At 50.4% G+C, this 27,065-nt stretch overlaps 1 protein-coding gene across 1 annotated transcript in view; it reads left to right on the forward strand.

Moving 5' to 3' along the window:
• ARK2C (arkadia (RNF111) C-terminal like ring finger ubiquitin ligase 2C) overlaps positions 1-24,391 on the forward strand; it is a 103,620-nt gene extending 79,229 nt beyond the window's left edge. Inside the window, exons 2-8 of the mRNA XM_072732286.1 lie at positions 6,210-6,525; positions 8,000-8,110; positions 12,956-13,085; positions 14,911-15,015; positions 15,343-15,438; positions 19,830-19,936; positions 20,467-24,391. Coding sequence (XP_072588387.1) covers positions 6,210-6,525; positions 8,000-8,110; positions 12,956-13,085; positions 14,911-15,015; positions 15,343-15,438; positions 19,830-19,936; positions 20,467-20,584 — 983 coding nt within the window. The 3' untranslated portion in view covers positions 20,585-24,391. The remainder of the gene's footprint in view (positions 1-6,209; positions 6,526-7,999; positions 8,111-12,955; positions 13,086-14,910; positions 15,016-15,342; positions 15,439-19,829; positions 19,937-20,466) is intronic.
• The last annotated feature ends 2,674 nt before the right edge of the window (positions 24,392-27,065 follow it).

Below are 27,065 nucleotides of genomic sequence, written 5' to 3' on the forward strand. Positions count from 1 at the left end.
AGGAGACCTGGGGCTGGGTTTCCAGTTGGGGGCCCTTGGGGGCCAGCACAGCAGTCAGTCCACAAACATCTTCTGGTGCTTTCCACTTGGCTTCCCAGGGAGCAAGATGAGAGGCCTGGTGGGAAGAAGCTCATGGCCTCAGGCAGTTGAGACCTTCTAGCAGGTGTATAGGATCACGTGTCGTCATTGTGGGTCACAAGTCTAGGAAACTAAGGCCCAGAGATGTCTTCTGATGCCCTGTCTGGGTCTCACGGCAAGTGGAGGCACCCTGACCTCTAGGACTTTGGCTTTGAAGCCAGAGAAGACTGGTTTGCTTTGCTGCTCAAGAGCAGGCTTTTTGGAAAGGAGTCAACTCTGACCCCAGCCCAGGCTTCTGGGAAAGGGCTCAGTGGGGACCAGATTTCCAGCTGTTTCCCATCCTCTTTCTCCCCCACCCAGCCCTGGGACCCTGAGGAGGGAGTCTCGGGACATCCCCTCCCTTCTGACTCTGTGGGCCCCGCTCAGCGCCCCTCTCCACCCCACTGCCTATTCTGCCTCCAACTCTGAGGGAGGGTGATGCTGGGTCAGCGAGCTGTGGGACAGTGGGAACCTGATACCCTGAGAACTGGCCGGGAGAGGCTGGGATGCGCCAGGCCGGCATCCCGGGAGACCTGGAGGGTTGGGTCCCGTCCTACGCTCCCAGGGTCCCATCTCTCTGGGAGGAGCAGGGGAGCTTCCCTGGTCAGCTGGGAGACTGCCCCAGGGTCTGTGGGCAGCCCTTGTGCCCCAGCCACCCGCTAGCAGCTGCTATCACCAGGAGCCCCTGCATGCGCAGCAGCGCAGGGCGAGGAGGTGTCACCTTCCCACCATTGCCTTTGTCCTATTCCCCTTCCCTCATTGTCTGAGGGCGTGCAGGTGGTGTCTTTAGGCCCTGGACTCTTGGGGATGACAGCTCCTTTACTTCAGGGCGAACATGTTGATCCAGAGGAGAAAGCAGCTAGAAAATTTCTCCCACTCAGGAGGCTTTCTGCTCTGGAGAGCCTCTGTTAGGCCTCATGGCTCTCCTGTCTCCGTCACTGTCGCTGGTACTCTGACTCTTTGGCCTAGGCCTGGCCCTGAGGCTGCCCCCTGACCCCTCCAGCCCCTTGACTCTGCCCCTAGGCCCGAACTCACAGACTGGCCTCGTTTCTGCACCACCCTCCTCCTTGGGAGGACCCCTCAAGGCCACCTCTGCTCAGGAAGCCTCCTAGTTCCCTGGGCTCTGTGCCTTCCTTCCCGTTGACAATTTGCTTTCAGGAAAGACCTTGGTTCAAATCTCTGCTCTGTCCTTTCCCAGATAAGGGTCAGTGAGCCTTTCAGAGACTTGGGGCCTCTGTCACTGTTACCCGTGCCCACCGTGCCCCAGCCCTTAGACCCAGAGTCCTTGGCTTCCCTCCCCTGTGGGGCTGTCCCCAGATCCACCCACTCTCCAGCTGCCGGTCTGTTCGGGCTCCCAGCCCACGAGGCACAAGTCAGTCACCAATCCCTAGGCATTTGTGGAGCACCTGCTGTGTCCCACGTGTGCCAGGTGGGTGGGCATGGGTGAGCCCCGCACCATGTGCTTCCCCTGCTGCAGCTGTGTAGGGCTAGACCGGGGCGGGGGCTCCCTCCCGAGCTCTGCCCCACCTTGCCCAGGCCCGGGGGTCCCTCCGCTGGAAGGAGCTTGCTCCTAGCCAACTCTCAGCTACGAGCACTGGTTTTCTGAATTCAAAGATGCACACATTTTTCTTCCATTTCCAAAACTAATATGTGTCCTATACTTGGTGTGTTTCTTTGGTGGGGTGCCTTGTTGGTGGGAGCTCCTTCATGCTCCCCACTCTCTCAAAAGGTTATTTCGCTCTTGCTGAAGCTCGCAATCGATGGCATTTCAGCCTCGAGGAAGTATGATAAGTGGATAGTGTAATCAGGGACATCTGGAGATAAATTTTTTTTAACCAAAGGGAGTAACTCTAATGGGAAAAATTGTGGGTTGTCTATTGATGGGGGCATTTTGGGATGTAAGTGCTGTTCAGACGTCACTGATCATTGGCTTGTCACAGGCCCAGATATTCTACCCTGAGAATTCACTGCTCCTGTCTTAGAGACCGGTTAGAATAGCTATTCTCTGCTCCTTTCACAGACCCTAAATGACAGAGGATGGAGGAGAGCCCCGGGTCCCTGAATGGCTGTCCCCCAGCTTTAATTCCCTCCTGGGAAGGGATGCTAAGACTCAGAATCCTCTGGGGATGGAGGGAGAGGGACCCAAAGTCCCAGAATGGAAGTCAAAGGGGCTTTGCAGGTAGAAACTGCCCGAAATATGGGACAAATGGACACTTTGGTTCCCCTTTCTCACTTTGGTTCATGGACAAATGAACAGGCCGGAAGAGCAGAGAGGGCACTTTCTCTTCCTTCCCAGGGCACCACCTAGAGGGTCCAGGTGGCAGGAGAGCACAGTGTCTTTGGGCTGGGGGGGGGGTGTCAGTGGGCCCTCTTCCTAATGGGCCTTCATGGAAATCTGAAGACTCCCCTCATAGAGTGGGCACCCTGATGGCAGGATGCTGGGCAGCCTGGCCCACGCTGTCCCCACCAAGCCACAGCTTTCAAACCTGGACCTCACCCAGTCCTTCCTGCCATTCCCGTTTCCTCTCAATTTCGAACCAGTCTGCCATCAACCAGTCTCAGGGCTACCAGTCTCTGGAGAGGCTGTCCCTCCCTCAGACCCTCTGACAGTCAGCCAGCAGGTCTTCACTGAATGCCAGCTCCCAGATAGGTGCGTGGGGATCCAGAAACAGTAAGACACGAAGCTCAGCCAGCTGGGGGCGGCAAGTGTGAAGACACAGCTCAAGGTATCCCCTGCCAGGTGCGAAATGAGTGGTGCAGATAGGGCGTTCTCCAGGAGCTCAGAGGAGGTGGTGGGCAGGGGAGGCATTTCGAGAAGAGCTAAGAGGTGACCTTTAAAGATGAGGAAGGCAGCCGGTGACATGTGAGCAAGGGCCCCTCAGTGGGTATGTGTGTGATGTGTCTGGAATTTTGGGTTGACCAGCCTTCTTCTCTTCTGATGGTCAGGTGTGACAACAGGTGGTGGAGTGAGGGAGAAGGGGAATCTAGTGTCTGCTTGCTCCGGCCAGGCTCTGGGATTCAGCAAAGCCAGAATTCAATGGGCGGAGAGGCCCTACTTATCCAGAATGTTGGTAGAAATTACCCTTCTAGAAGATTCTTTCCTAGCTCATTTGAGGGCAGTCAGGAATTCTTATTTTCATTTGGATTTATAAGTAGTTGTTTTTTAAAAATCTATCGATGATGTGCACATCATTTACAAAGTTGAAAAGCACCGAGACACAAGCTACAGGTGGTAATGTGTCTGCCCCTTGCCCTCCCCTACAGCCCAAAGCTCAACACATGCCCACCCGTCTTTGGGTATCTACTTCCTGAAATACATAAATTACTAAATAACTTTCTAAATAATCTCTTATAATGCTGTTTGTTGATTTTTCCATTTTGACATAATATATTTTATTCTTCTTAAGAGAGAAACGTCCTTTTCCATTCCAACATAGTTTGTTAATGTTAGTTTTATTATTCATAGATAAATATTGTTCACTGCCAAAACAAACAGTGCATAATAATTACACTTCCTTGCACAACTTTTTCTTTCCTTGGAGGTAATAACTACCTTTTATTTTACTTTATTTTATTCTTTGGCTGCCTTGCTTTTTATGACATTTGTATAAATTCTTACCAAATTCTCCATCAAATTGCAAAATTCCTTCAAATACTATGCTTGAGTGGCTAAAATCTCTCAGTAATCCTATCGTTTCCATCCCTGCCTCCAAGACACCCTCTTGGAGCACCCATCCTCCTGTTGTCCTCTGAAATGGTGGCTGGAGTCCCTGTCCAGCTTGGGAAAGCCCATGTCTTTCAAGTGCTTATCCCCTATTTTTTGCTCCTCTCTCTGGGTTTATGTCTGAGAAAGAGTGCCGAGAAGGTTGTTTGTTTTGATACCCTGCATGTTTGAAATGTCTTTATTCTATTCTCAGACTAGATCAATCAGTAGTTCGGCTGGGCATGAGGTCCTCGATTGAAATCTTCTTTCCCCTCAGTACCTTGAAGGCAGTTGCTCTACTGTGTTCATGCTCTTGAAAAATCTCATGCTGTTTGTCCTCCTGACTGTTTGTGTGGCCCCTGTTTGCTTTCTCTCTGGAAAGTGTGAGAATCATCTTTGCTCCTACAGTTTGGACACTTCACAGATTCCTCAGTGTGGGGTTCTTCTCCCATCTATTTTGCTGCACACTCAGAGAGTTCTTTTCTACTTTTCTAGAAACTCAGATCGTCAGTTTTGGGAAATATTTTTTGCAATATTTTTCATAATCTCTTCCCCATTGTTTCCTCCATCTTTTCTCTCTCACTAGTCACGTATGGAATCTTCCAACCCATTTTTCTGTATTTATATCGGTTTTCTCCTATTTCCCATCTCTTGGTTTTCTTGCTCTGCTTCCTGGGAAATTTCCCCAGCTTTATCTTCTATTCTTCTGTTTTTAATTTCCAACAGCTCTCTTTCTTGTTTTCTCATAGCTCCTTTTAAAAAAGCTTCTTGTTTCATGGATCCAATATTTTATTTCTCAGAGAATATTCATCATAGTGTTTTGAAGTTTATTTTTTTCCTGGTCCGTGTGTTACCTGTGTTCCTTTGAGTTCTTTTTCTTTTCTTCTTTTTAAAATTTGATATATTCTCTCTGTTTTCATCCAGGAGTCTTCCTCAGAGACTGGTTACCCTTGGGCTTATCTGTTCATAGTGATGAGTAGGTCACTAAAGCTGTCTGGAAATTGTGCATAAGTGTGTGTGTGTGTGTGTGTGTGTGTGTATGTGTGTACTTTTAAATTTATGGGCTTCATTAGAGTGGCCAGTGGGGGAACCCAACCATTTTTACTAGAGCACTCCCAACCAGAAGTATCTATAGAGCACTTTCTGGGATCAGTTTCCAGTGTGCTAGGTGACAGTGCTTTCAGAACCAAGTGGCAGAAAGGGGTGCCCCTGTTTGAACATGCTGCTGCACACCTGCCCTCCTCTATTGGAGCCTGTCTGGCCCAGTTTCCCTACAAAATGTCAGGGTGAAGGGGGGGCGGGGTAGGTAGTCCGTGCCTCCATGGGAAAGGGGAGAAGCCCCAGACAGAACAGGTCCTCATACAGACTTATAATGGGTAGCCCTCTCTCCTGCCTTCCAAAGTAGCCAGCACCTCCAATTCCTGTCCTTTCCAGCATGGGTGGAAAGATCTGTCCACTTCTTGTTGACCACCCCTTCGGTAGGTGCTGGGTTTCCGGTTTCTCAGTTCTGCTAATTCCTCCATCTGCTTTCCATCTTCCAAAAATCTGCTGGCATTTGTTGCCTGCGCGTGTCACTTCTACTGTTCTCTCCGTCCTTATCTATTTATCTTGTTATGCCTTTGCTCTCATTTCAGTAGGGTCTGGAAAGAGCAGATATGTATTGAACCTGCCATGTCTGGCAGGAAGCCCCTGGAAACATTTCTGAAGTGCCAAGTCCTTTCTCTCTCTTGTCTTAGTAAAGGACCCCCATGGTGAAAGCTGGATCATTCTCCATGGAGAATTTATAAGGCTTTCCTGTCATCAAGGTCAATAGGAGACTTAGATGAAACATATTCTGAACCCAGCTCATTCCCAGAAGTGCATGCTTTTAAAGTAATCATAACATCGTGACAAAATATTTCATTTTTATTTAAATAAAAGTGACTTTTTGGATTCTCCTTGTTCACAAACTACATGGGAAACAATGTCTGCTTGTTTTGTCTCTGGAAATCAGGGCTCCCTATGGGCTGGGTCCTTGGCTAGGCTGGACTCTGTTTTCTGCAGGTGGCATCTCCTAAAAGGGGCAGTAGGGCAATGAAGTTGCATGGGAGGAGTCTAATTTAGGAAACCCCAACTGCCTTCAGGGGCCTTACAACGCCTTTAACAAGTATGTTCATTTTTCTGCTCGCTGCGCAGAACAATACTTCCCCCCCACCCCCAGGCCGCACAGAGCCTGCACCTGCGCTGGTTCAGGATGGCCACGTGGATCTCAAAGCAGTGACATCGCTGTGCTCTGGTGAAGGCCCCCAGTGTTGCCAGCTGCGGGGCGTCCCCCCCCCCCCCCCCCCCCCGGCAGGGGAGGGGCGCAGGGCGGGTCCTCACGGAGTCTTCTCTGTCCTTGCCTCTCCAGGTGCCCCCTTTCAAAGGTCTCAGCATCCTCACGCTACCTCCTGCCGCCACTTCCACCTGGGCCCCCCGCAGCCGCAGCAGCTGGCGCCCGACTTCCCCCTGGCTCACCCCGTGCAGTCGCAGCCGGGCCTCAGCCCCCACATGGCCCCGGCCCACCAGCACAGCGGCACCCTGCACCAGTCGCTGACTCCGCTGCCCACCCTGCAGTTCCAGGACGTCACAGGTCCCTCCTTCCTACCTCAGGCCCTGCACCAGCAATACCTCCTGCAGCAGCAGCTCCTGGAAGCGCAGCACCGCAGGCTCGTCTCGCACCCGAGGTGGGCGGGGCCGGGGCGGGGCCTCGGGCGGGTCACCTGGGGGTTCCCTGGCGGGGGGAGGCAGCTTTTGCTCCAGTTAGAGGTGTTCCTTTTGGGCAGTGAGCGCCACCTGGACCCGACGTGGGTTTCCTGGGTAGCCAGTGTGTGTCCTGTCACATTACCCAGGTGTAGGGATTGGGGCCGAGTACCTGGCGGTTTATAGTGCTCAAGCTGTGGGAGATGGGATCCCTCATATCCCCTGCAGCTTCATGATCATCTGGTTCTAACACCTAAGTTCCCTAAGCAACCCCAAAGGACACAGCTGCTTCCGCCCTCCCGTCGGAAAGCCCATGGTCTGGTTGGGGGGACCAGCTAAGAAACCAATGGAGAGTAAAATTAGACAATACTAGGTCTGAAATAGCTGTGGGACCCTGGGCAAGTCACATCACCTCTCTGAGCCTCAACTGTCAAGAGAATGAGATTACATCAGTAGTTCTCAAACATTTTTGTTTTAGGACCCTTCACCCTCTTAAAAATTACCGAGGATTACACAAGCTTCTGTTTATGTGGGTTACAACTATTGACACCTACTATCTTGGAAATTAAAACTAAGAGATTTAAAAATATGTATTAATTTGTTTAAAAATGCAATAACAAACTCATATGTTAACACCAATAGTGTCTTTTTTGAAAAGGAGCTATATAGACAGGTAGTGAGAGGAGGGGCTTTTTTTTAAAAAACATATTTGTAATCTCTTTAATGTTTGGCTTAATAGAAGACAGCTGTGTTCTCATGTCTGCTCCTGCATTCATTCTACTGCAGAATCACATGCAGTTTCTAGAAAGCTTCACCATTCACTTGTGAGAGAATGAGAGGAAAAAAGCAAATAACATCCTAGTGTTATTATGAAAATAAATTTGACCTAATGAACCCCATGAAGGAGTCTCAAGGACTCTAAGGCTCTAAGTATCCATGACCGCAGGGGTTTGGGTGCTGGGGGCAAAAATGAATGTTGCAGCAGGTCGGAGGGAGGAGAGGTCACCGTGCCTGGAGTGTGTAGAGAGGTCTTCCCGCAGGTGGTGGCTTTCCCTGGGGCGGTGAAACTTGGGAAGTGTGGAGAAGGTTGGAGGAGAGAGGGGCATGGCAGGAGCTGAGGGGTGCAGAGGTGTGGGAAAGCCTACAGGAGGCACATCTATGTGTATTGGAGACAGCCCACCCCAAATTCAGAGGGAGGAAGTAGGAGAAGGAGCAGAGAAGGCCAGAGAGTTTGGGTGGGACAAGTGGCTGGCTGTAGACACACGGAGGGAAAGGCCATGGTGTATGTAGGGGGCAGTCCCCAGACAGTAGGAATGTTTGAGTTATCAGTCGCTGCTGGCTGGGAATGTCCTTGGAATTTGGGAAGAGGGACAAAGGCCACCGCTCTGTAGGCTGTAGGCTCAGGCTCATGGGAGCTGCGCTGGCCCTGGGCAGCCCTGACACCTCCTTCCTGTGCAGGCGGAGTCAGGAGCGTGTGTCTGTCCATCCACACCGCCTCCACCCCAGCTTCGACTTCGGCCACCAACTCCAGACGCCTCAGCCCAGGTATTTGGCTGAGGGCACTGACTGGTGAGTCCTTGGGGTCCCTAAGCAAGGAAGGGGGGGTGGGAGGAGGGTCTTGCCTGATCCATGAAGTTCCTGTTTCCTTCACTTTGAATGGTGCAGAAGGCCTAGCCCTAAAGCGCCAGCCCTTGCTTGTGCCCCCAGACACCCTCAAAGCTTAAAGGCCCCCACTGGGCCTGGTTTCAGCAGTTAGCTCAGGATGCCGCTAGATAGCATCATGTGCCCAGCTTGGGGCTCTGTGCTCATGGTCCTGCAGGGGAGGAGGGGAAAGAGATACAAAACATTGCCCAAGGTCAATGAGGGCTGGAAACCAGTGGCTTCTGGGAGGCAGGCAGAAAGGACAGTCTCAGGAGCTAGCTAGTCAAGGAAGCCTTCTTGGAGGGAGTGGACCTTGAGGGATCTTACAGAGTAGAGCCAGGGCAAGCCAGCAAGACCAAACATAGGCTCATGGAGGCAGAGCCAGCAGGGTTGGAGGTAAGGAGTGGGGATAGAAGCTGGGGAAAGAGGTTGAGGACTTTGCCATGGTATCAGGAGCCAGGTCCCTGAGAGGTCTTCTGTAATCTCTTGCACTTGAGACAGAGGTCTTTATGGCGCTGGGATGCCATGTTGCTTGATTTTGGGTCCTCCATCCCCCTAGACTTTGGATCTAGCTCAGGACTTGGCCGACATAAACTTGGGTGCCCTCCAAACACCCCAACACTTGAAAAAGATGTACAGTTCACTAGGCATTTAGGTTTAGAGGGCATCGTGCCTGAGGCTTATTTTTAAATACTTCAGGAAAAAAAAAACCCACAGAGAAGTGTGTGTGTGTAGATGTGTGTACATATGCGGGGAGAGAGAGGGAGGAGGAGCTGAAAATGCAGCAAAATAGTAAACCATTAACACATGGGGAGTCTGGGGGAAGGGTATCCGGGAAGTCCTAGTGCTGCTCTGGCAACTTTGAGGTCAAAAATGGTGTTGTTTTAAAGAATGTAAAAACAAACAAAACACTTTTATGGAGAAGGATGGACTATTTTTTTTTTTTTTTTAAGAAAGCCAGACGTGTACTATGTCATTTTTCAGTCCTCGGTCACGCAAATGAGACATCCAGGAATGGTGCAAAAGCTGGAAGGTTCAGCTGATTGCATGTGAAAGGTGCTTCCAGAGGCAGGAAATAGTTGTTCTAAGTGGTCCCGTGTCCACCAGCCCTCTGCTGGTTCTGGGGGACGCTCTGTTAAATTGAATACTTCCTCAAAAGATAGGCTACACTGCAGCAGCCAACTTTTCAGCCCAGGCTTTTTCTAATTAGCAGATTCAAATCAGGAAGATATAATTGCAGTTTGGATTGAATTCTGTCCCTCAGCAGTCAAGTCTGTCCAATTTAATTCAATTCAGCACACACCGGGTGATTTGAATAAACACATGGGAGCCAGCATGGCAAGTGGGGCCAGGGGAGGTGACATGGGTGAGTGGTGAGCATCGTCCTGGACAGGTGTCAGGAGCAGTGCAGGTGTGAGCCCTGCCAGCTTGCTTGCCTTCGCCAGATCTCCAGTCCTGCTGGAGATCTTACTCTGCGCTTCTCTTACTCTGCGCCCCCCCCCCACCTCTGTTTGCCTGAGAAACACAAAGACTGGGGCCCTGTGAGGCATCAGCAGGAGTCGAGGGGAGGCCCCTACCCTGGGTCACACCTGGGTCCACCCTGGGCTTTTTCTGCCTGGCCTGTCCCCCTTACTTTAGGAGGTTTGAACCCTACGCAGGCAGCTTCTCTTAGCTGGGCATCCTGGCCTGGGTGGAGTGTGTGGGAGCAGCAGGTTTTGGGGGATCAATCCCAAATATGGCCCCTTTTTTGGCTCATCCCTGATAACTCGACCCTGACCTTGAACTCCAATGTCTCTGTCGTCATCACGCTCCTTCTCTCAGTCCTGGCTTCATACTTCCAGCTGTGCCGCCCAGGTCTGACTGAGCCCTGCTCCACCACCCAGTCCTAGCCCTGGCCAGGCACAGCCCCACCCCACCCCACCCCCACCCCCCACCCCCCAGGACACCTGGGACCTGTGAAAGGGTGGATGGAGGACAAAGGCCTCCTGCTAGCCTTCTCCTGCAGGCAGCTCTGCCTCTGCCAAGCCTCCAGATGCACCTGTGAGACGGTGCTGGTCCTGAAGCTCCCCAGGAAGAATGTAAGGGTCTTTGTAGCAACCAGACCACAGCCTGCTTCAAGGCCATTGATAGTGAGTGGGAGAGAAAGTTTAGCTTGATATTTAGACACAACTGACAAACACTGTGCATTGAGACAATGGCCACAGGACATCTCTAGGACACCATTCTGGGCTAGCCCGGTGGCCTCGGGGCTGTAAGGTACTATGACCCTTTCCAAACGTGGCCAGGTTCTCTCAGTCTGGAGCAACAGCGAAAGGTGGGAGACACTGCTTCTCCAGGGGCTGATGTGTCCTCAGGGCAAGTCCCAGCCCAGGCGTCTTTCAGGTCCAAGGATCATCCCCTGCTCAGGGGGCCTGGGTTTTGGAAGGAATTCTCCAGTGAGATGCTAAAGGGGGAATCCCGGAGCCCACCTAGGGCCCACCTGGACAGGTGATCCCACTCATCTGAGGGTCAAGGTAGCATTGTTCCTCCAGTTAGTGTTTTCGTAATCAGGGTGACTCTGTTACACGTTCCTTGGGACTTTGCTTTCCGTAGCATTCCCTGAGTATCTATTTGCTGCTTTGAATTTGTTGGGACCCCTGAGGCTGCTGGGTAAATGCTAAGAGTCAGAGCATCTGTCACAGGGGGGTGCCCTCAGGAAACACCTTTCCCTGAGGTGGGTCAACAGAATGAGCCCAGGCAAGGCTTGGAACCCAGGGGGGGCGGTGCGGAGCAAGGGGGTGGTCCTCACTAGCTAGCCCGGGCTGCTCTTCCAGCCTCAGCGGGATCTGGGGGGAATCCTAGAGGCTGGATGGCTGGATTTCTAAGTTTGCTTCCAGTCGGATCCAAGAGGATATAGCTCATTTCCCAAATGACAGGCTCGTGAAGACTTATTCCAGGGATTCGGGCTAATATATTCAGGAAATACAGGAGTATATGCACATCGTTTTATAATCACACACTCACACACACACGCACAAACACACACACCACATCTGGACCAGATATTCCTTAAATGCTCCCCATATCTTTTTTATCTTAGTCTGGATGTATTTGTTGAAGAAATTCGAGCCTCTTTTTCTATGGAGTTTCCCCCTCTCTGCATTTTGCTGCTTGCCCTCTGGTGTACCTCACAGCTTCCCTCAGTTTTTCTCCATTCCCTGTGCACTAGCACATAGGTCAAGGGTTGAGCAGATTCACATCCAACCCTTACTATATCTTGGCAGAAACACTTCATAGGGGGTGCATTCTCCTAGCAGAAAGCCGCTTGTCCCTCCTTCTGTGATGTGAGCGGCAATTGGTGATCTTTGCCAGAAGCTTTTATCCTTTTGGGGATGCAGAGAGGTGATAAGTAACTCTACCGTTCCTCACTTGTTTGTTAGCTAGAAAGGTTTTCTTTTCTTCATTTTTTTAAAGAGTTTACTTATTTATTCATGACACACACACACACACACACACACACACACACAGAGGCAGAGACACAGGCAGAGGGAGAAGCAGGCTCCATGCAGGGAGCCCGATGTGGGACTCGATCCCGGGTCCCCAGGATCACGCCCCAGGCCGAAGACGGCCCCAAACCGCTGGGCCACCGGGGCTGCCCAGCTAGAAAGTTTTCCTAAGGAGAAATTTCCCTTCATCATTTGGCAACCCTCGTACAGTTAACAGAGGAAAGGCAGGATATCCCTTTCTTTACTAGTTTTCAGGATGAAGTATTAGTTTCCCACCATCCTTCAAAGGTACTGATTTTCTTTTCTTCAGGGAGGGGAAGTTATTACTTTTTAAAAAAATATTTTATTTAAATTCAATTTGCCAACATATAGTATTACACCCAGTGCTCATCCCATCACGTGCCCTCCTCAGTGCCCGTCACCCAGTACCCCCGTCCCCCCACCCACCTCCCCTTCCTCAGCCCTTTGTTTGTTTCCCAGAGTTAGGAGTCTCTCCTGGTTTGTCTTCCTCCCTAATTTGTTTTTCCCCACTCAGTTTCCTTCCTGCCCCTTGTGGGACCGGTTTCCTTTAATGTTGTTTCCCTCTCACGGATCTGAACCTGTTCTATGAGTTTCCATCTGCTGTAATTATGCTCCCTGACATGCCCCTTGTCCAAACTCTGGCCAGTGGGAACTCCTTCAGGATGGTTCCCGAATCCTTTTGCCATGACCTTGATAACTTCCTCCCTTTCAGTTAGGACAAGAGGCTTCAAATCATTTTGCACATTTTCTGCCCCAGGCCTGAAATTAGCCATTCCCCAAGGAGCCCTGCTTCCTCTTCAGTTGCAATGACTGGTTAATTTGTACATGAAATGAATTTTCCTGTACTTGTTGGGGGGGCGGGGCAGGGTCCCTCTTCTGGGGTTTTCCCACGGTGGCACAAATATGACCTCTGCCCCTCCACCTCCACCTTTGCTCTGCATCCCAATAGACTGGCTCTATTTGGATTCTTTCAGCGTTTCTCTCAGGAATGGGCTTTGTCTTGGGAGGGAGCCTTGGTGCACTAATTTTATGATGTTTTATGAGGCGTAGGCAGTTCCGGACCCCTCAGACCTGGCAGGCACCTTTCCTCCCCTGAGTCTCTGCTTTCTTCACTAGGAAGAAGGGGGAAGGGGGAAGCTGAGTCCCTTGCAGCTTTGGGGCCGTGTGACTCTGATTCTCGTCCCTGGGCCCGAGGTCAGAGGTCCCTCTTGTAACCAGATGGCTGGACCACAGCACCCTGGGGCTCACTGTGGCCATGTCCCCGCAGGGATCTCAGTGTGGACGCCGGCTTGAGTCCTGCCCAGTTCCAGGTACGGCCCATCCCTCAGCACTATCAGCATTACCTAGCGACTCCTCGAATGCACCACTTCCCCAGAAACTCCTCCTCCACGCAGATGGTGAGTGCAATGGCCCTGCCAGGAAGCGGACGCCCTGGCTGCCTGCCTGTTGGGTGCCAATGGTGGGCTAAAGCCAGCGGCTCTGTTCCCCTGTGTCCTGCTGTCATGCTATCATCCCCCCTCCCCCCCTCCGCCACTATCTCCTCACACTCCTGTTCCTGCTCTGGTTTGAAAGCATCTGCCGAACTGAACTAAAGTCAGTGCTATGAGCAGGACCGAGGGGGGCACTGGAGGAGGGAAAGGAGGGCCTGGCGGGCTGTGGTCTGTGGGGAAGAGGCTCAAGGCTCAGAAGAAGCAGGGTGATCCCTCATTGTCACCTCACTTAGTTAATTTCTTGGGGTCAGCACCTCCCTGGGCTTTGATTTTACTTATCCATGAAATGGGATGAAGATGCCCACCTCGTCCTTCTCACAGGGCTGGCGTCCTTCCCACAGGGGACAAAGGAGCCCCCAGAGGTGGCCCTGGGGCCTGACCTGCTGATCCAGTTCTGCTCTCTGCAGGGAGGGGGCTGGTCCTTGTCACTGCAGGTCGCTTGGATTGCAGAAGGGGGCAGGTTGGCTCCCTGGCATTGCAAGCTACGTGGAGCAAAGGTGAAGACACGCCATTGAAGCAGCAAAGGACCAATTGCAAAATCTTGTCTCCAGACAGTTTGTGGGTGTTGCTGCCCCTACAGTGCACTTCCCCCCTTCCAGCCCTTGTCTCTGCCATTAGCCATCCCGTTCCTCAGTCTCCTTTTTTTGTACAATGAGAGGTTTAGATGAGTAATCTCTGAAGACCTGGTCAGCTCTAAAGGTCTATGGTTGGTGTTATGAAGCACCGTCTCTTTAAGAAAAAGCTAACATTTATTGAGCACTTAATGCATGGCAGGCACTGTCCTAAGTACTTCACATGAATTTCCCCACAACCTTACACAAAACAGGGTATTACCCTTGTTTTACAGATGGGCAAACTGAGGCATAGAGAGGTGAAGTAACAGGTGCTATGCAGTAAGTAGGTGGAGGAGCTATGATGGAAATCCGGCCCCTCTGACTCAAAGCCAGGGCTAAGGCAAGATCAGTGGGGCAGGGCCATGCCAGTACAGAGGCAGAACCAGTCTTCATTTAAAATTTGGATATTTTGTTCATTATGGACTTTTCACATTAATTTTGATTTTTTAAAAAAATACTGTATTAAAACATTACCTATCTCAATTATTGGGTCTATTATGCTAAAATATTATTTACCTTGATTACAGAGTCATTGGTGCTTAGATTTTGTGCTCTCACTTGCCCCTCCTAGACAGGATCCGGCCCACACTCTACTGTCTGAGGCACCGTCTGAGACAGTACAGAGCAGAAAGGAAGGAAGTGGCCTGTGGTCACTCAACTGCCTGGGTTTGAGGTCGTGGTTTTACCACTTGGTTGCATAACTCAGGTCCTTACTTGATCTACTTGTATCTCATTTCCCCTACCAGTGAAATGGGGCTAGTAATTGTACCCACATTCGAGATCAGATGAGATCATTCAATTAGTTAATCGTGTGATGTGCCCAGACTGTGCCTGCCTTGAAATAAATGCCCAATCAGCTTAGTCATCTTACTAATTATATAAGGACGTAGTATATGTATTTACTAATTTATATTTACTTTATTGATTTTGCTATTTTTTCTGGGGCTAGTCTGGCACAGGCTTGGTTCTGGATGAGGACAGGGGATGTAGGAGCAGGAAAGATAGCACTTCTGCCTGAAGAATCTCGGGGGATGTACAGATTGGTGGTTATGGGGGAGGAGCTGGATGCTGGGCTCATGCAGCCTGGAATCCTATCTGAGGCATTTTCTCCCCAACAGGTCGTCCATGAAATCCGAAACTACCCATACCCTCAGCTTCACTTCCTTGCTCTCCAGGGACTGAACCCCAGCAGACACACCTCTGCAGTGCGGGAGAGCTACGAGGTATGCCTTGCCCCTCTGTCCAGCTCCAGCTGGTGGAGACACAGTTATTGTACATCGTCCCTTCTCCCTTTCTCCTGCTGGTGGGTAGGGCAGATAAGGTTGTGGGGAGCTTCAGGGTTGAGAGTAAGAGAGAGAAAAGGAGAGAGCGAGTAAAAATGTTGGGGTCTTTCAGTACCAGAGAAGTTCTTCCTGATGGCAAGTGAATGCTTCCTGCTAACCGTCTCTCAGTGTCCCTCCCCCTCATCCTGTGTGTGCATGTGTGTGTATGTGTGTGTGTATGAGTGGTTTGCATGTAGAGTGTACATGTCCACATTTTTCTCTTTGCAGGAGCTGCTGCAGCTTGAGGACAGATTGGGAAATGTGACTCGGGGAGCTGTACAGAACACCATTGAGAGATTCACCTTCCCCCACAAATACAAGAAGGTGAGTCTGCTAGCAGTTCAGCCTGTGTAGTTGAGGGGTTGTGGTTTAGATGCTCTGAAGCTGTGCTGCTTTCCCACAGTCTTATCCCTTGTCTCTGTCGGGTGTGACCAGGAGGGGAGATGGGAGTGCCTCTCATCACAAAAGAGGAGGGCTGGGTGTGAGTGTACACATGGGCTGGTGAGTGGGTAGTGTTCGGTAGGTGTACAGGTATGCGAATGCTCCTATCTGAAGGAGGTGGGCAAAGGGAGCATCTGCCATGAAGACTAAGATATATCTTAGAAAAGAATTCCAAGTCCAATCCTGTGTGTGGACAAATGGAGAACTAAGGCAAGGGTTTTCAATCCTCACTGAGCATCAGGATCACGTGGGGAGCTTTTAAAGCCATATGCTCAGGGCTCCACCCTAGGCCTATAGAGGTAAACTCTCCAGGGTTGTTGCTCAGTAAGGTGGAGTAGGCTTAGAACCCAGGAATCTGATTTTTAAAACATTTTAAGATTCAAATAAATAAAAAATTTGCAAGCGACCAAGATGTCCTTGAATAGGTGAGTAGCTAAACAAACAGTGTTACATCCATACAATGGAATATTATTCCAATATTTTCTTAAATAGGCTATTAAGCCATGGAAAGACATGAGGGAACCTTAAATGCATGTTACCTAAGAGAAAGAAGTCAACCTGAGAAGGCTGCATACTGTATGATTCCAACTATATAGCATTCTGGAAAAGGTAAAACTAGACAGTTAAAAGATCCCTTGTTGCCAGGGGCTTTGGGGGAGGTATAGATGAGTGAATGGGGAGATCACAGGGTATTTTTAGTGGAATTGTTGAATGCCACTGTAATGGTGGACACATGACCTTGTACATTTGTCAAAACCTATAGGACACTACAACACAAGGAATGAACCCTAATGTAAACTAAAGTTCTTCAGTTAATAACAGTATATCACTATTGGTCATCAATTGTAACAAATGGATCTCACTAACACAAGATGTTAATAACAGGTCAAACTGTGTGTGTGTGTGTGTGTGTGTGTGTGTGTGTGTGTTTTGAGAGGGGGGAGGGATATGAGAATGGGCTGTATTTTCTGCTCAATTATAATGTAAACTAAAATTGCTCTGCAAAATAAATTCTGCTATGAACACAATTTTTTTTTTTAATTTAAGAATTAAAAGCTTGACAAGTGCTGAGAAACTTGGAGTGAGAAATGCTCAAGCCAGAGCCCATCTTCACTGCTTCATGAGGCAATGGGGCACAATGGTTGTGATCACTAGGTGTTGGAGTCAGGGCCAGTTTTTAATTTCAGTCTTACTACTGTCTTTATTTGGGCTGCCATAACAAAATACCATTAGCTGGGTGGATTAAACTGCAGACATTTATTTCTCATAGTTCTCAAGGCTGAGAAGGCCAAGATTGAGGCACTGGCAGATTTAGTTCTTGGTGAGAGCTCTCTTTCTGATTTACAGAGGGCTCCATTCTTGCCGTGTCTTCACATGACAGAGAGAGGAAGCTCTGGTGTCTTTTCCTCTTTTTACAGGGACACTCATCATATGGGCTCTGACCTCATCCAAATCTAATTAGCTACCAGAGGCCCCATCTCCTGATACCATCACATTGGGGGTTAGGGCGTTAACATATGAATTTGGGAGTGGGAAGCACAGACATTCAGTCTATAACCACCACTGATAGCATTGTAGCTCTGGACAATTTACTTGGCTTTTCTGAACCCTCCCCTGCCCCTTTTAATGGAAAATAGGAATGATGTGTTAGTAGCAACCATAAGGGGTGCTCCAGGGATTCAGAGGGACAATGCATATACAGTTTAGCACAGTGCCTCGTATCTGGTGAGTGGTCAGGAATGGTGAACCGCTCTCACCTTGAAATAGGGCTCACTTATTTTACAATAGTGATGATAAAAGAATAAAAAATCTAAAAGAAATATAGTCACGTAGACAAATACAAAAAATAAGAATTAGGCAAAGATATGAAAACAACAGACAAAATGAAAACCAATAACAATGACGTGAAAAGAAATGTGAAGGACAAAAAGGTACAGGCGGAAGAGGTTAAAATAAATATGAAATAAATGCTGAGAAGAGTCACTGTTAAAAGTTACACAGATAATGAGAAGACAAAACCCAGAAGACCTAAAAGATTAAAAATACAAAAGAGGAAATAGTATAATATTTGAAAAGATACAATAATTGGGGCACCTGGGTGGCTCAGTGGTTGAACGTCTGCCTTTGGCTCCTGTTATAATCCCGGGGTCCCAGGATCAAGTCTCACATCAGGTTCCCCGCAGGGAGCCTGCTTCTCCCTCTGCCTATATCTCTGCCTCTCTCTGTCTCTCATGAATAAATGAATAAAAATCTTTAAAAAAAAGAAAAAATAAATTAAAAAAAAGAAAAGAGACAATTATTAAAGAAATGTAGATGAGACGCACCTGGGTGGCACAGTTGGTTAAGCATCTGACTCTTGATTTTGGCTCAGGTTGTGACCTCAGGGTCTTAAGATGGAGCCCTGAGTTGGGCTCTCTGCTCAGCATGGTGTCTGCTTAAGACTCTCTCCCTCTGCCCCTCCCCCTGCACTCACTCTCTCTCTCCAATAAATAAATCTTAAAAAAAAGAAATACAGAGTAGTCATAGTGAAACAAGGTAAGACTATTCAGTTGAAATCATTAACTATAAAAGGGAAATAATGAATAATGGTGGGAAAAAAACAATAGAAAATAGGCAAATAGTGATTCTTATTAGTATCTTTTATAGAACATCCCTTTTCTTGAAGGACCAATTGAAGAAAGGCCACTCCTCCCAGAAACACAGCTAGGCTGTTAGACGTTCATGACTCCATTTATACTCAAAAGCCATGATGATTATATGAGGCTATGGATGTAATTCTGATTTTCTGGTTTCTAGACAAGGGAACACTTACTGCGGTGGAGATCAGATCACATGGTTTGCAACTGGAGTGTATAGGGCTCACGGAAGCTGAGACCAGAGTATCAATTTTCTTCTATGTTCCAGTGAGGCTACAGTTCTCTAGAGATCACATCAGACTAAGGAACCCCAGAGCTCAGTGCCAGGGACTGAACCTAGCATCTAGGCCTGGCTCCAAGGTCATAGTCATTCTGTGGATGTTTTTTTGTTTGTTCACTTGTTTTTAAATCTTGTGACTCTTTAGATTTTTCTCTTGGCAAAATGACCTCAAGTCTGCTTCTCTCTGGAGTGGGGACTGAAGGGCTAGTTTTCTGCCCATGGATATTATCAGGTTTTTTTACTGCACAGCATGGAGATGGGAACAAGAAAGATGGGCTGATCTCATTCACTGATTAGATTCCTTCCTCCCTAGAATATTTTTTAAGCACAGATGATGTACCTTCTGCTTGGCCAAGTGTGGAACAGTACCCAAGGAAGGGTGAGCCATGGTCCACACCGTCTAAGAACTTGGAACTTTCTAAATAGCAGTTAACTATTTTCAAATAATTAGCATAGGATTTAAAACAGTTCAACTAAAGTCAACAAGTATAAACAGAGGCTGCATGATGTCCAAACTCATGTTGGAGCCAGTGCCTATCTTAAAGGACTTTGCTGGATAGGAAGAGATCTAACAATATATAAAATTACAGAATGATACAAATTATAGGAGTTGAGGAATTTTTCCTTCATCTAGTAATGAATGAATAAATGAGTAGACCTTAGTTGAATAAAAGAGAGAAAGGAAGGAGGTAAGGAAGAAAGAAAGGATGGACGAATGGAAGGGTAGACAGATAGATGGATAGAAGGTTGGGTGGTTGGAGGCGGAGTGGGTAAATGGTTGAGTGAGTGAGTGGATGGATGGGTGGTTGGGTGGATGTATATGGATGGATGGATGGATGGATGGATGGATGGATGGATGCAATGGTAGATGGGTGGATGGGTGAGACATTGGGTGGATGGAGGGTGAGTGAGTGGATAGGTGGGTGGATGAGTAAATGGGTAAGTGGATGGATGGATGAAACATGCTGGACCTGAATGTGGAGGGAGAAGCCTGGAGGCAGGGATCTAGGCTGGAAAGGATGTAAGGAGGAATGGACAGTATGAGAGAAATCAGAAGGGGAAGCCATTTATGCACAAGCCATAGTTTTGCTATGGCTCGATTCATTAAGCACCTGGTTCCTTTCCGAACTTTACGTCGTATGTCTGCCAGGATACCACAGCTGTATCCTGAGGCAAGGAGGAAGAGTTGAGGAGGAGGCTGGGAGAAGGATCTGGGGTGACCACCCAAGTCTGGGGATTCCTTAAGAACTTAGAAGGATACTGCCTCACAGATAAGGGAGGGGGAGTCTATGGTTGAAAGACAGCGGTCACCAGGTGAGTGCTCCAGGTAACTAATGCTCCTCCTCTGCTTCTCATAGCGAAGACCCCAGGATGGCAAGGGCAAGAAAGAAGAGGGGGAGGAGTCAGACACAGATGAGAAATGCACAATTTGTCTGTCTATGCTGGAAGACGGAGAAGATGTGAGGTAGGAGACCAACCTCTGGTCCCTCTCTCTCCCCCTCCACCATCCCCAGCCGCCCCTGCAAGTATTAGTGACCACTCACATGCTGTATGTCAGGGGTACGGTGCTTGTTCTCTTGTGTGTGTATGTGCTAAGTGTGCCATCGTGTGCTATGTGGTGGTTCTAGGAAGGTGGGGGGTGGAATGTTCTAGATGTGCGATGCTTATTGGTTTGGACTAGTGGACACAAAGCATAAGAGAACACAGTGCTATTTGGCCTGGGTGGGTGTAAGACAAAGTCATGGCTTTGTTTCAGGCTGGTCTGAAGGGGTTTCATGGAGGAGGAGGGCCGTGGGGTGCTCCTTCCTGTTGTGACTTCCCATCCCAGCCACAGCCTCACACTCTGGGGCAGGGCCCCCAAACTCCTCTTTGACCTGCCACCCAGGGGTGCCATGGTGGGTCCCCCCACCTGCCATAGCCTGTATGGCCTCACCCCTGGCCCTGCCCCAGACCCCTCCCTTCCTACCAGTCCCCTGACCTTCCCTTCTCTTTCAGGCGCCTCCCCTGTATGCATCTCTTCCACCAACTGTGTGTGGACCAGTGGCTCGCCATGAGCAAGAAATGTCCCATCTGCCGAGTGGACATTGAGACACAACTGGGAGCCGACAGCTGAGGGAGGAATTAGCCAGTGGACGCCCCATCTTCCTTCACCAGGTCCCCCCACGGCCATAGCCCTTGCAGCCAAACTTTGCCTTCTGAGCCATTTGATGTAGAGGAAAAGCCTGCAAGCACATTTTGTGGAAAGAGGAGTTGGCGGTATCAGCGTCTGAGGGAAAGGAGGGGTGGGGGGAGGCCCCCCCACTAGCCAGAATGGTGACTGCCCCATCCACCTCGCTGTGCGGGAGGGAGCGGGAGGGAGCTGGCCGTGCCCGGAGCAGGGGTGGGAAGGGGGGCCCACGCTGCTGAGAATCTGGATGTGACCTGGAAGGCCCTAGCTGATAGACAGGCCCCTCAATCCTGTCCTTTGAAGGATTGTATATATACCTCTCGACCACGTAGAAACCATGTAGGGGTCTCTAGCTATTTCTGTGGATGGCAGCCGGAGCATGTTAGCTTAAGAAAAATGTTGTGTGTGGTGCTCTAGTCATCTTGTGGTGGACATGTCGCTATTACGAATTCGCACCAAATATTTCTCATTGAGTTCCTTGTTTTGGTGCCTGACTGAACCAGCCAACGACAGCCCAAATCTTCCCGTCTTTACGAGAAACAAGGAAAAAGGAATCCAAGGTGAAAAAAAAAAAAAAAAAAGCCAAATCCTGTTTCTGGTGAAAAAAGGATGATTTTTTTTTCACCCAGGTTGGGAGGTGGGGGCGGGGGTGGTTCTTGTTTTGTTTTTGGTTTTGTTTTTTCCTTTGCTTTTGTTTTTCTCATGTTTACAGCGCGTGGAGTGTGGAAGGGGGAGCATCTGGGGAAGGGGAGGACCGGGAAAGGAGCAGATGGGGGGTAGGCTTAGATGGGCCCCTGAGGGGGTTCAGCCAGGGTGAGGAAAGCCGAGTTTGAGTAGGAGCAGGGGAGAGTCTGTCTCTAAGGAGGGCTCCCCAGTTCTGGGACCCATCTCCCTAGTTCCAGCCATGTCCCCCGGTTTCACATGGGATTCGGAAGAGGCCAGCCTTCAGCTCGAGTTGCTCACCCATTTTCCTCAGAGCCAGGGTGTCCCTGCTCATGCCACCTCTTCCTTTCACCTGTGCGTATGCCCCATCACAAAGAGGCAATTTGGTCACTGCCTCCCTATGCAAAAAATTAACTAGATGATGAAGATATGATAGCATAGGTGGTAGACACTCGGTCTCGGCTAAAGTGCTCTTGGCTAGCACTCGGGGGTGAGGTCAAACACCATGGACCTGAAGGAGGGCCCTCAGCTCCCTTTGGGATGTCTCCAATCCTGATGGAGTCCCCCAAAGATGGCCCCGTGTCCTGAGACTGTGTTGGCTGGGTTTGGGAAGGCCCTGTGTCCCTAGTCTCTGGCTCTTTCTCTGACTCTTTGATAACCTTGGGCAAGTCCCTTTTTCCTCTCTGTGCCTCATTTTCCTTCTCCTTAGAGGGGAGACTAACGACAGTGCACCCCCATTCCCCCTTCTACCTCACCCAGATGTTGTGAGGATTGACACTATCCACCCAACAAATTCATGCTCCCTCCTGGGAACCACCTTTGGGGTTTAGGGATGGGGATGGTGGGAAAGAGGGACCTGGGAGTTCCAAGTGACAGCACACAATGTGTCTTTCCGCACCACCCCCACAATTTTTGTGAACCTCAAAGGGAGCAGGGAGATGGGAGGACAGAAGAATGGAGATGGGAAAAATCCATGAAATTCCAACCCCAACCCCGTAGTCCTCACCCACAGGTGGAACACTCCAGCCCACTGGAATTCCGCTCCTTTCCTTTGCCCCTCCCTGCTCCCTTATTTGCACTGCCCTCAAAGCCTCCCTTTGCCCACCCCTCCCACCCCCGCCCCAGTCTCAATGCCCTCACATCAGTAAGAGAAGACTAAGGAGGACAAAATATTCCACCCATACATGAGGAAATCCTGTAAGGTCAAGGAAATCTGAGTCTGCATTGCGGCTACAAAGGGTACATCCAGCATCAATGGGTAAAAATGCCCAAGAAGTAGATTTTGGATTGAGGTAGAACCTTCTAGCACAACCAGAGCTGTCAGGTGGAGGCATGGCTCTTCTGGACACCTGCAGGCACAGAATGGGGGATGTGGCTGGCTTCTGGTGGGAGGGTTACTCGAGGATCTGACGCAGCCTGAGGCCTCTCCCAGCACCAATACTCTGGTGTTCTAGAAAATCTTTCCTGAGTGCCTGTTTAGTGCTGGGAGAGAGGACAATACCCTGCCTTGAGGAGCTTAGGCTTTTTAGCCGAGGAGCCAAGATGCATAAAATAGCACAAAAATGATGACTAGCTGACACAGGGTTAACAGCGATGCGCGTTACCCAGTCCAGTTCGGTGGTTCCAGCCTGCGGACTGTCTCCAGGGCTAAAGGCCGGAGACCCCACGTGTATAGAAAGTGCTTCCAAGTCAGGATTTTGGGGAGAGCTATTGACTAGCAGCCACGGGAAGCTGGAAATTGTCCCCAGCCTGCTGTACCCTGGAGGCAGCCAGGGTGGCTCGGGAAGGTCGCTCCCATCTGGGACTGGGGCTCTCGTGCTCTCTGAGGCTGGTTCAGAAGGCTCGCGGGGAGAGGGAGTCTGCGCCGAGCCAGGTGGTGCGTGAGCTGGGGTCCGGGTCCAATGACAAAGCATGCCCCACTGCTGGGCCTCAGTTTCCCCAGCTGTGATGCAAGGCGGTTGGACTAGATGCTTGCCAAGTCTCCTTCCAGCACCGATCCTCTGATCCTTCCTGACATCGACGCATCTTTCCAGCGGTAGGGCCGCCTGCTGAGAGCCGGGAAACTACTCTGGGGGTGACACTGGCAGGAGGCTGAGTGTGGGCTGCAGCCCCTGCCCCCCGCCTCGCTCTGGGCAGGCTCTGGGGGCCTAGGCTAACCCGAGGCTCTGACTGGGGCGGGGATCGCTGACTTCGGGGGTGCATCCTGAAGCCCCCTCCCCTCCCCACCTCTCTGGGGGCCCTCGTACCCTGCAGGTGGGTGCAGGAGGGGATGCGGACTCAGGCTCCCGCCAGCTCCAGGCCCCCAGCTGGACAGCTCTCTGGGTGAGAACACGGGAGAGGGGTCTGTGCTTCTGCTCCCCCGAAGCCCCCCTCTCCCTCATCGGAGAGCCTGGGAAGAAGAAGAAAAAGAGGCAGGCTCAGGCCTCAGCACCTTGTACCCACCACCTCCGGGAGGAGAGACCCCCCCCCCCAACCCCGGGAGTGCTCCTACTGCTCAACTCAAGGGACTCAGACCCTTTCTTGACTGAGACGCATGAGTGCCTTCTGGGGCGAGAGCCACCCCAGGATTCAAGTTGGGCCTGCCCAGCCCTGGCCACAGCGGGTCGCCAAGGACGCCAACCCATGAAACCAACGCCACAGGCCACAGGCGGCCTGCCCGGATAGGGGTGTGGATGGGGGGCTCCTCCACTAGCCGGGACGCCCCCCCACCCGGCGCCCCCTGGGCCCTCTGGCCCTGGCCAAGAACCATGGCAGGACTCAAGCTCCTCTTCTGCAAATGTCCCCAGCCTCCCTGCAAGTATTCTCAACTCTTTACGCCTAATGAACAAGCACAGTTTTTTCAATGGTGAAAAAAAAAAAGCACCAGATCTTTCTTTCTCTCATTTTTTCTTTTCCTGAAGAAATCCCTCAAACACTCCCCCCACCCCCCCACCCGCCTGCTGGCGGGACAAACACTCCCCGCGTGGGGCTGTAGCAACGTCTGTCAGGTCCCCCTGTCGTGTTTCATCTCCTGCGCGTAGAGCAAATGCTAGAGCGATTTCAGCTGATAGAAAAACAAAAATGAAAAAAAAAAACACAAAAAACAAAAAACATGGCACGTTGCTAGTTTACAGGGTTTTGTGAGTTTAAATGCCTTATATTTAACAATCATAATTTATGACTAACTTGTAGATATCGTGGGTTCTTATTTAATTATTTTTATAGTTGTTTTGCATTTTTAATTATAATTTATTTATTTAGAAAGGATACTAATTTTTTTTATTACTCCTATTACCTCATTTTGGCGTTGTTTCTGGGAGTGGAATGCTTTGCATGCATTGGTACGATGACAAACCAACTATGAATACAAAAAAAAATTTAAATAAAATTCCGCGAACTTTATTTCGTCCAAACTATCAGGGTGTGTGATTGCAAGCTGTCCTACTGTGGTGCTGGCCTCTTTGGATACATTCCATACGAAATGCAAACCTTTGATTCTGTATGCTGTGACCTAGTGAAAAAAACTCCAATATAGTGACTGTATTTAGCACATATATAAATATAATTTGCACTTGTCAGCAGACTGGGCTAATCCTTTCACTTGCTACCCTGGCCCCCTCCCCAACCCCCCCATCATTCAACTGTTTTTCTTTCTTCCCTTACCCTTCCTGCGACCTCAGCCCACGCTGTCTCCATCCTCCTAGCAAAGTCGGGGGGTGGGGTGGGGGGGAACACTGGGGATCACTCTTTCCACCTGGGCTCAAATCTCTCTGATTCCAGAACTAGGCCCCTCAGACATTACCAGCAGGAGCATCTGAAAGCCAAAAAGCCTGATTTATTAGTAAAAGCCCTGGACTGGGGGATCAGGAGGCTCAGGTTCTCAGCCCAGCCCTATTGCAAAGGTCCCTTTGACCTTGAACAAGTCACTTGGCCTCCCTGAGTCTCAGCCTTCTGAGCAGGGCTGAGGAGGGTGAAGGGGAGCATGTCTAGGGTCTCTCAGATCCAGAAAGATTGACACAGAAGGGGGGGCACCACACAGTGCACTGTCTCCCCTCTCAGGGCAGAAGTCAGGGGAGGAGAAAGGATGGAGGGGTGGAGAGAAGGAGAGCATCTTGCGGGACACAGGGAGGCAGGTTAGGCTGACACAGCCCAGACGCGGGACCTGTGCCCTCACAGGCTTGGTGGGCCTCTGCAGAGCGAGTTGAAATCCATGTGTTGGTAGCTGTGGGGTTGGGGCAGACAGGATATCAGCCCCACAGTGTGGTGTTTGGGATTGGCACTCCATCCTGTCCTCTCTTGGAACCTTTGGTGTTGAGCAGAGCCCTGGGACACAGATTTGGGATTGGTGGTCTGACCTCCTAGTATCCCCTCCCTCCTCTGCTAGGGGCATCTGTGGGCAGGTGGGGATGCTGGGGGTGGGGGGGTGGACAGGGCCCTCCAGTCTCCTCATTCCTGGGAAGGAGTGCTAGGGAAGGGTTTGGGAAAGCAGTGGCCTCAGAGGCTGGTAGTGCCATGATCCCGGATGCCTTTGAGCCAAACGAGAGAGAGAGAGAGAGAGAGAGAGAGAGAGAGAGAGAGAGAGAGAAGATCCATGCCTCCAGGGGAGGCCTCTGAGTCTGCTATGACCCTGGCCAGGACAGGGAGGACCAGTCCTGGGCCCTCTGCATGTTTGCCTCTCCCTCCCGTCCCCCCTCCCTTCCTTTCCTGCTTATCCTTCCCTCTTGCCTCTTGACATCACTGCCTTTGCCTGGTGGAGAAGTCCATCCTCCACGTGAGGCTCCCGGGATGGTGCTGATGGGGGAGGAGGCGGAGGCCCAGACTCTCCATGCTGCTGGCCCGGGCTTGCAGGAAGTGGCCGGGCCTCACAGGGTCCCTAAGCCCCAGCTTTGCTCTGGTCGGACTATGGGTCCTGTTCCCTGGGCTTCCTGCCTGCTGCCCGCTCAGCTTCCCTTTCTGCCTCTGCCCTGGAGTCTTGTTCTCCTGCTTTCCTTGGAGATGGCTTGTGGGGTCGCCCCCTGGGGTGCTGGACCCCCCAACACACACACTGCAGGGCCCTGGCAGACACTGCCGCCTGTCTGCCCCCTTGGCAGGGCTCCCGGACAGACATGCCTTATGCTGCTCTGCGGGGTCAGAGTGGGAAGGGGCCCTTGGCCCTGGCTGGCCTGTGCCCCCGCCCCTCCTCCCCCACCCTTCCCTTTCCCCAGCCCCGCCCTGGCCTCGGAGGTGGCTCTCTCTCAGCTCTGGAGCCAGCCACACCAGGCCCGCTGGGGGAATTTGGTTGCCCCTGGTAAGTGAAAGGATTATCCTCAGTGTTGATTGTCCTTTTTTGTAATCCTCCTGCTGTTCTGTTCTGTTGTGCTGTGCAACATTTTGCTACATAGACTATTTTATAGCAGAAAGCTAGAAGAATATTTATTATGAATATTAAAGCAATAGTGCATCAATGAAAAGGCGGAGACATTAGGAATTGTGTAAATGCTTAGATTCACTTTTGGTGGATTTTTTGTACTTTATTTATAACTAATAAAAATGAACTGCATTGCTAACTACACCTCACTTGTGCAGGGTGCTTCTTTCCATGCCCACCCAGGGCACTGCTGGGGAAAGCCTCTCATAGACCTGTCTTTTTCTAAGAAACCAGGTGATATCATTCACCTTTTTTCCCATCCCTCTTCCTCACTGTCCCTGTCACTCACCTGTTTCCCTCCTTCCCCTGCCCTCCTCCTTCCTCCCTCCTTCCCATCTCTTATCTCTCATTCTTTTTTTTTTTTTTACCTCCTTTATC

Source organism: Vulpes vulpes, chromosome 13 (genome assembly GCF_048418805.1).
Source record: "Vulpes vulpes isolate BD-2025 chromosome 13, VulVul3, whole genome shotgun sequence".
Lineage (NCBI taxonomy): Eukaryota > Metazoa > Chordata > Mammalia > Carnivora > Canidae > Vulpes > Vulpes vulpes.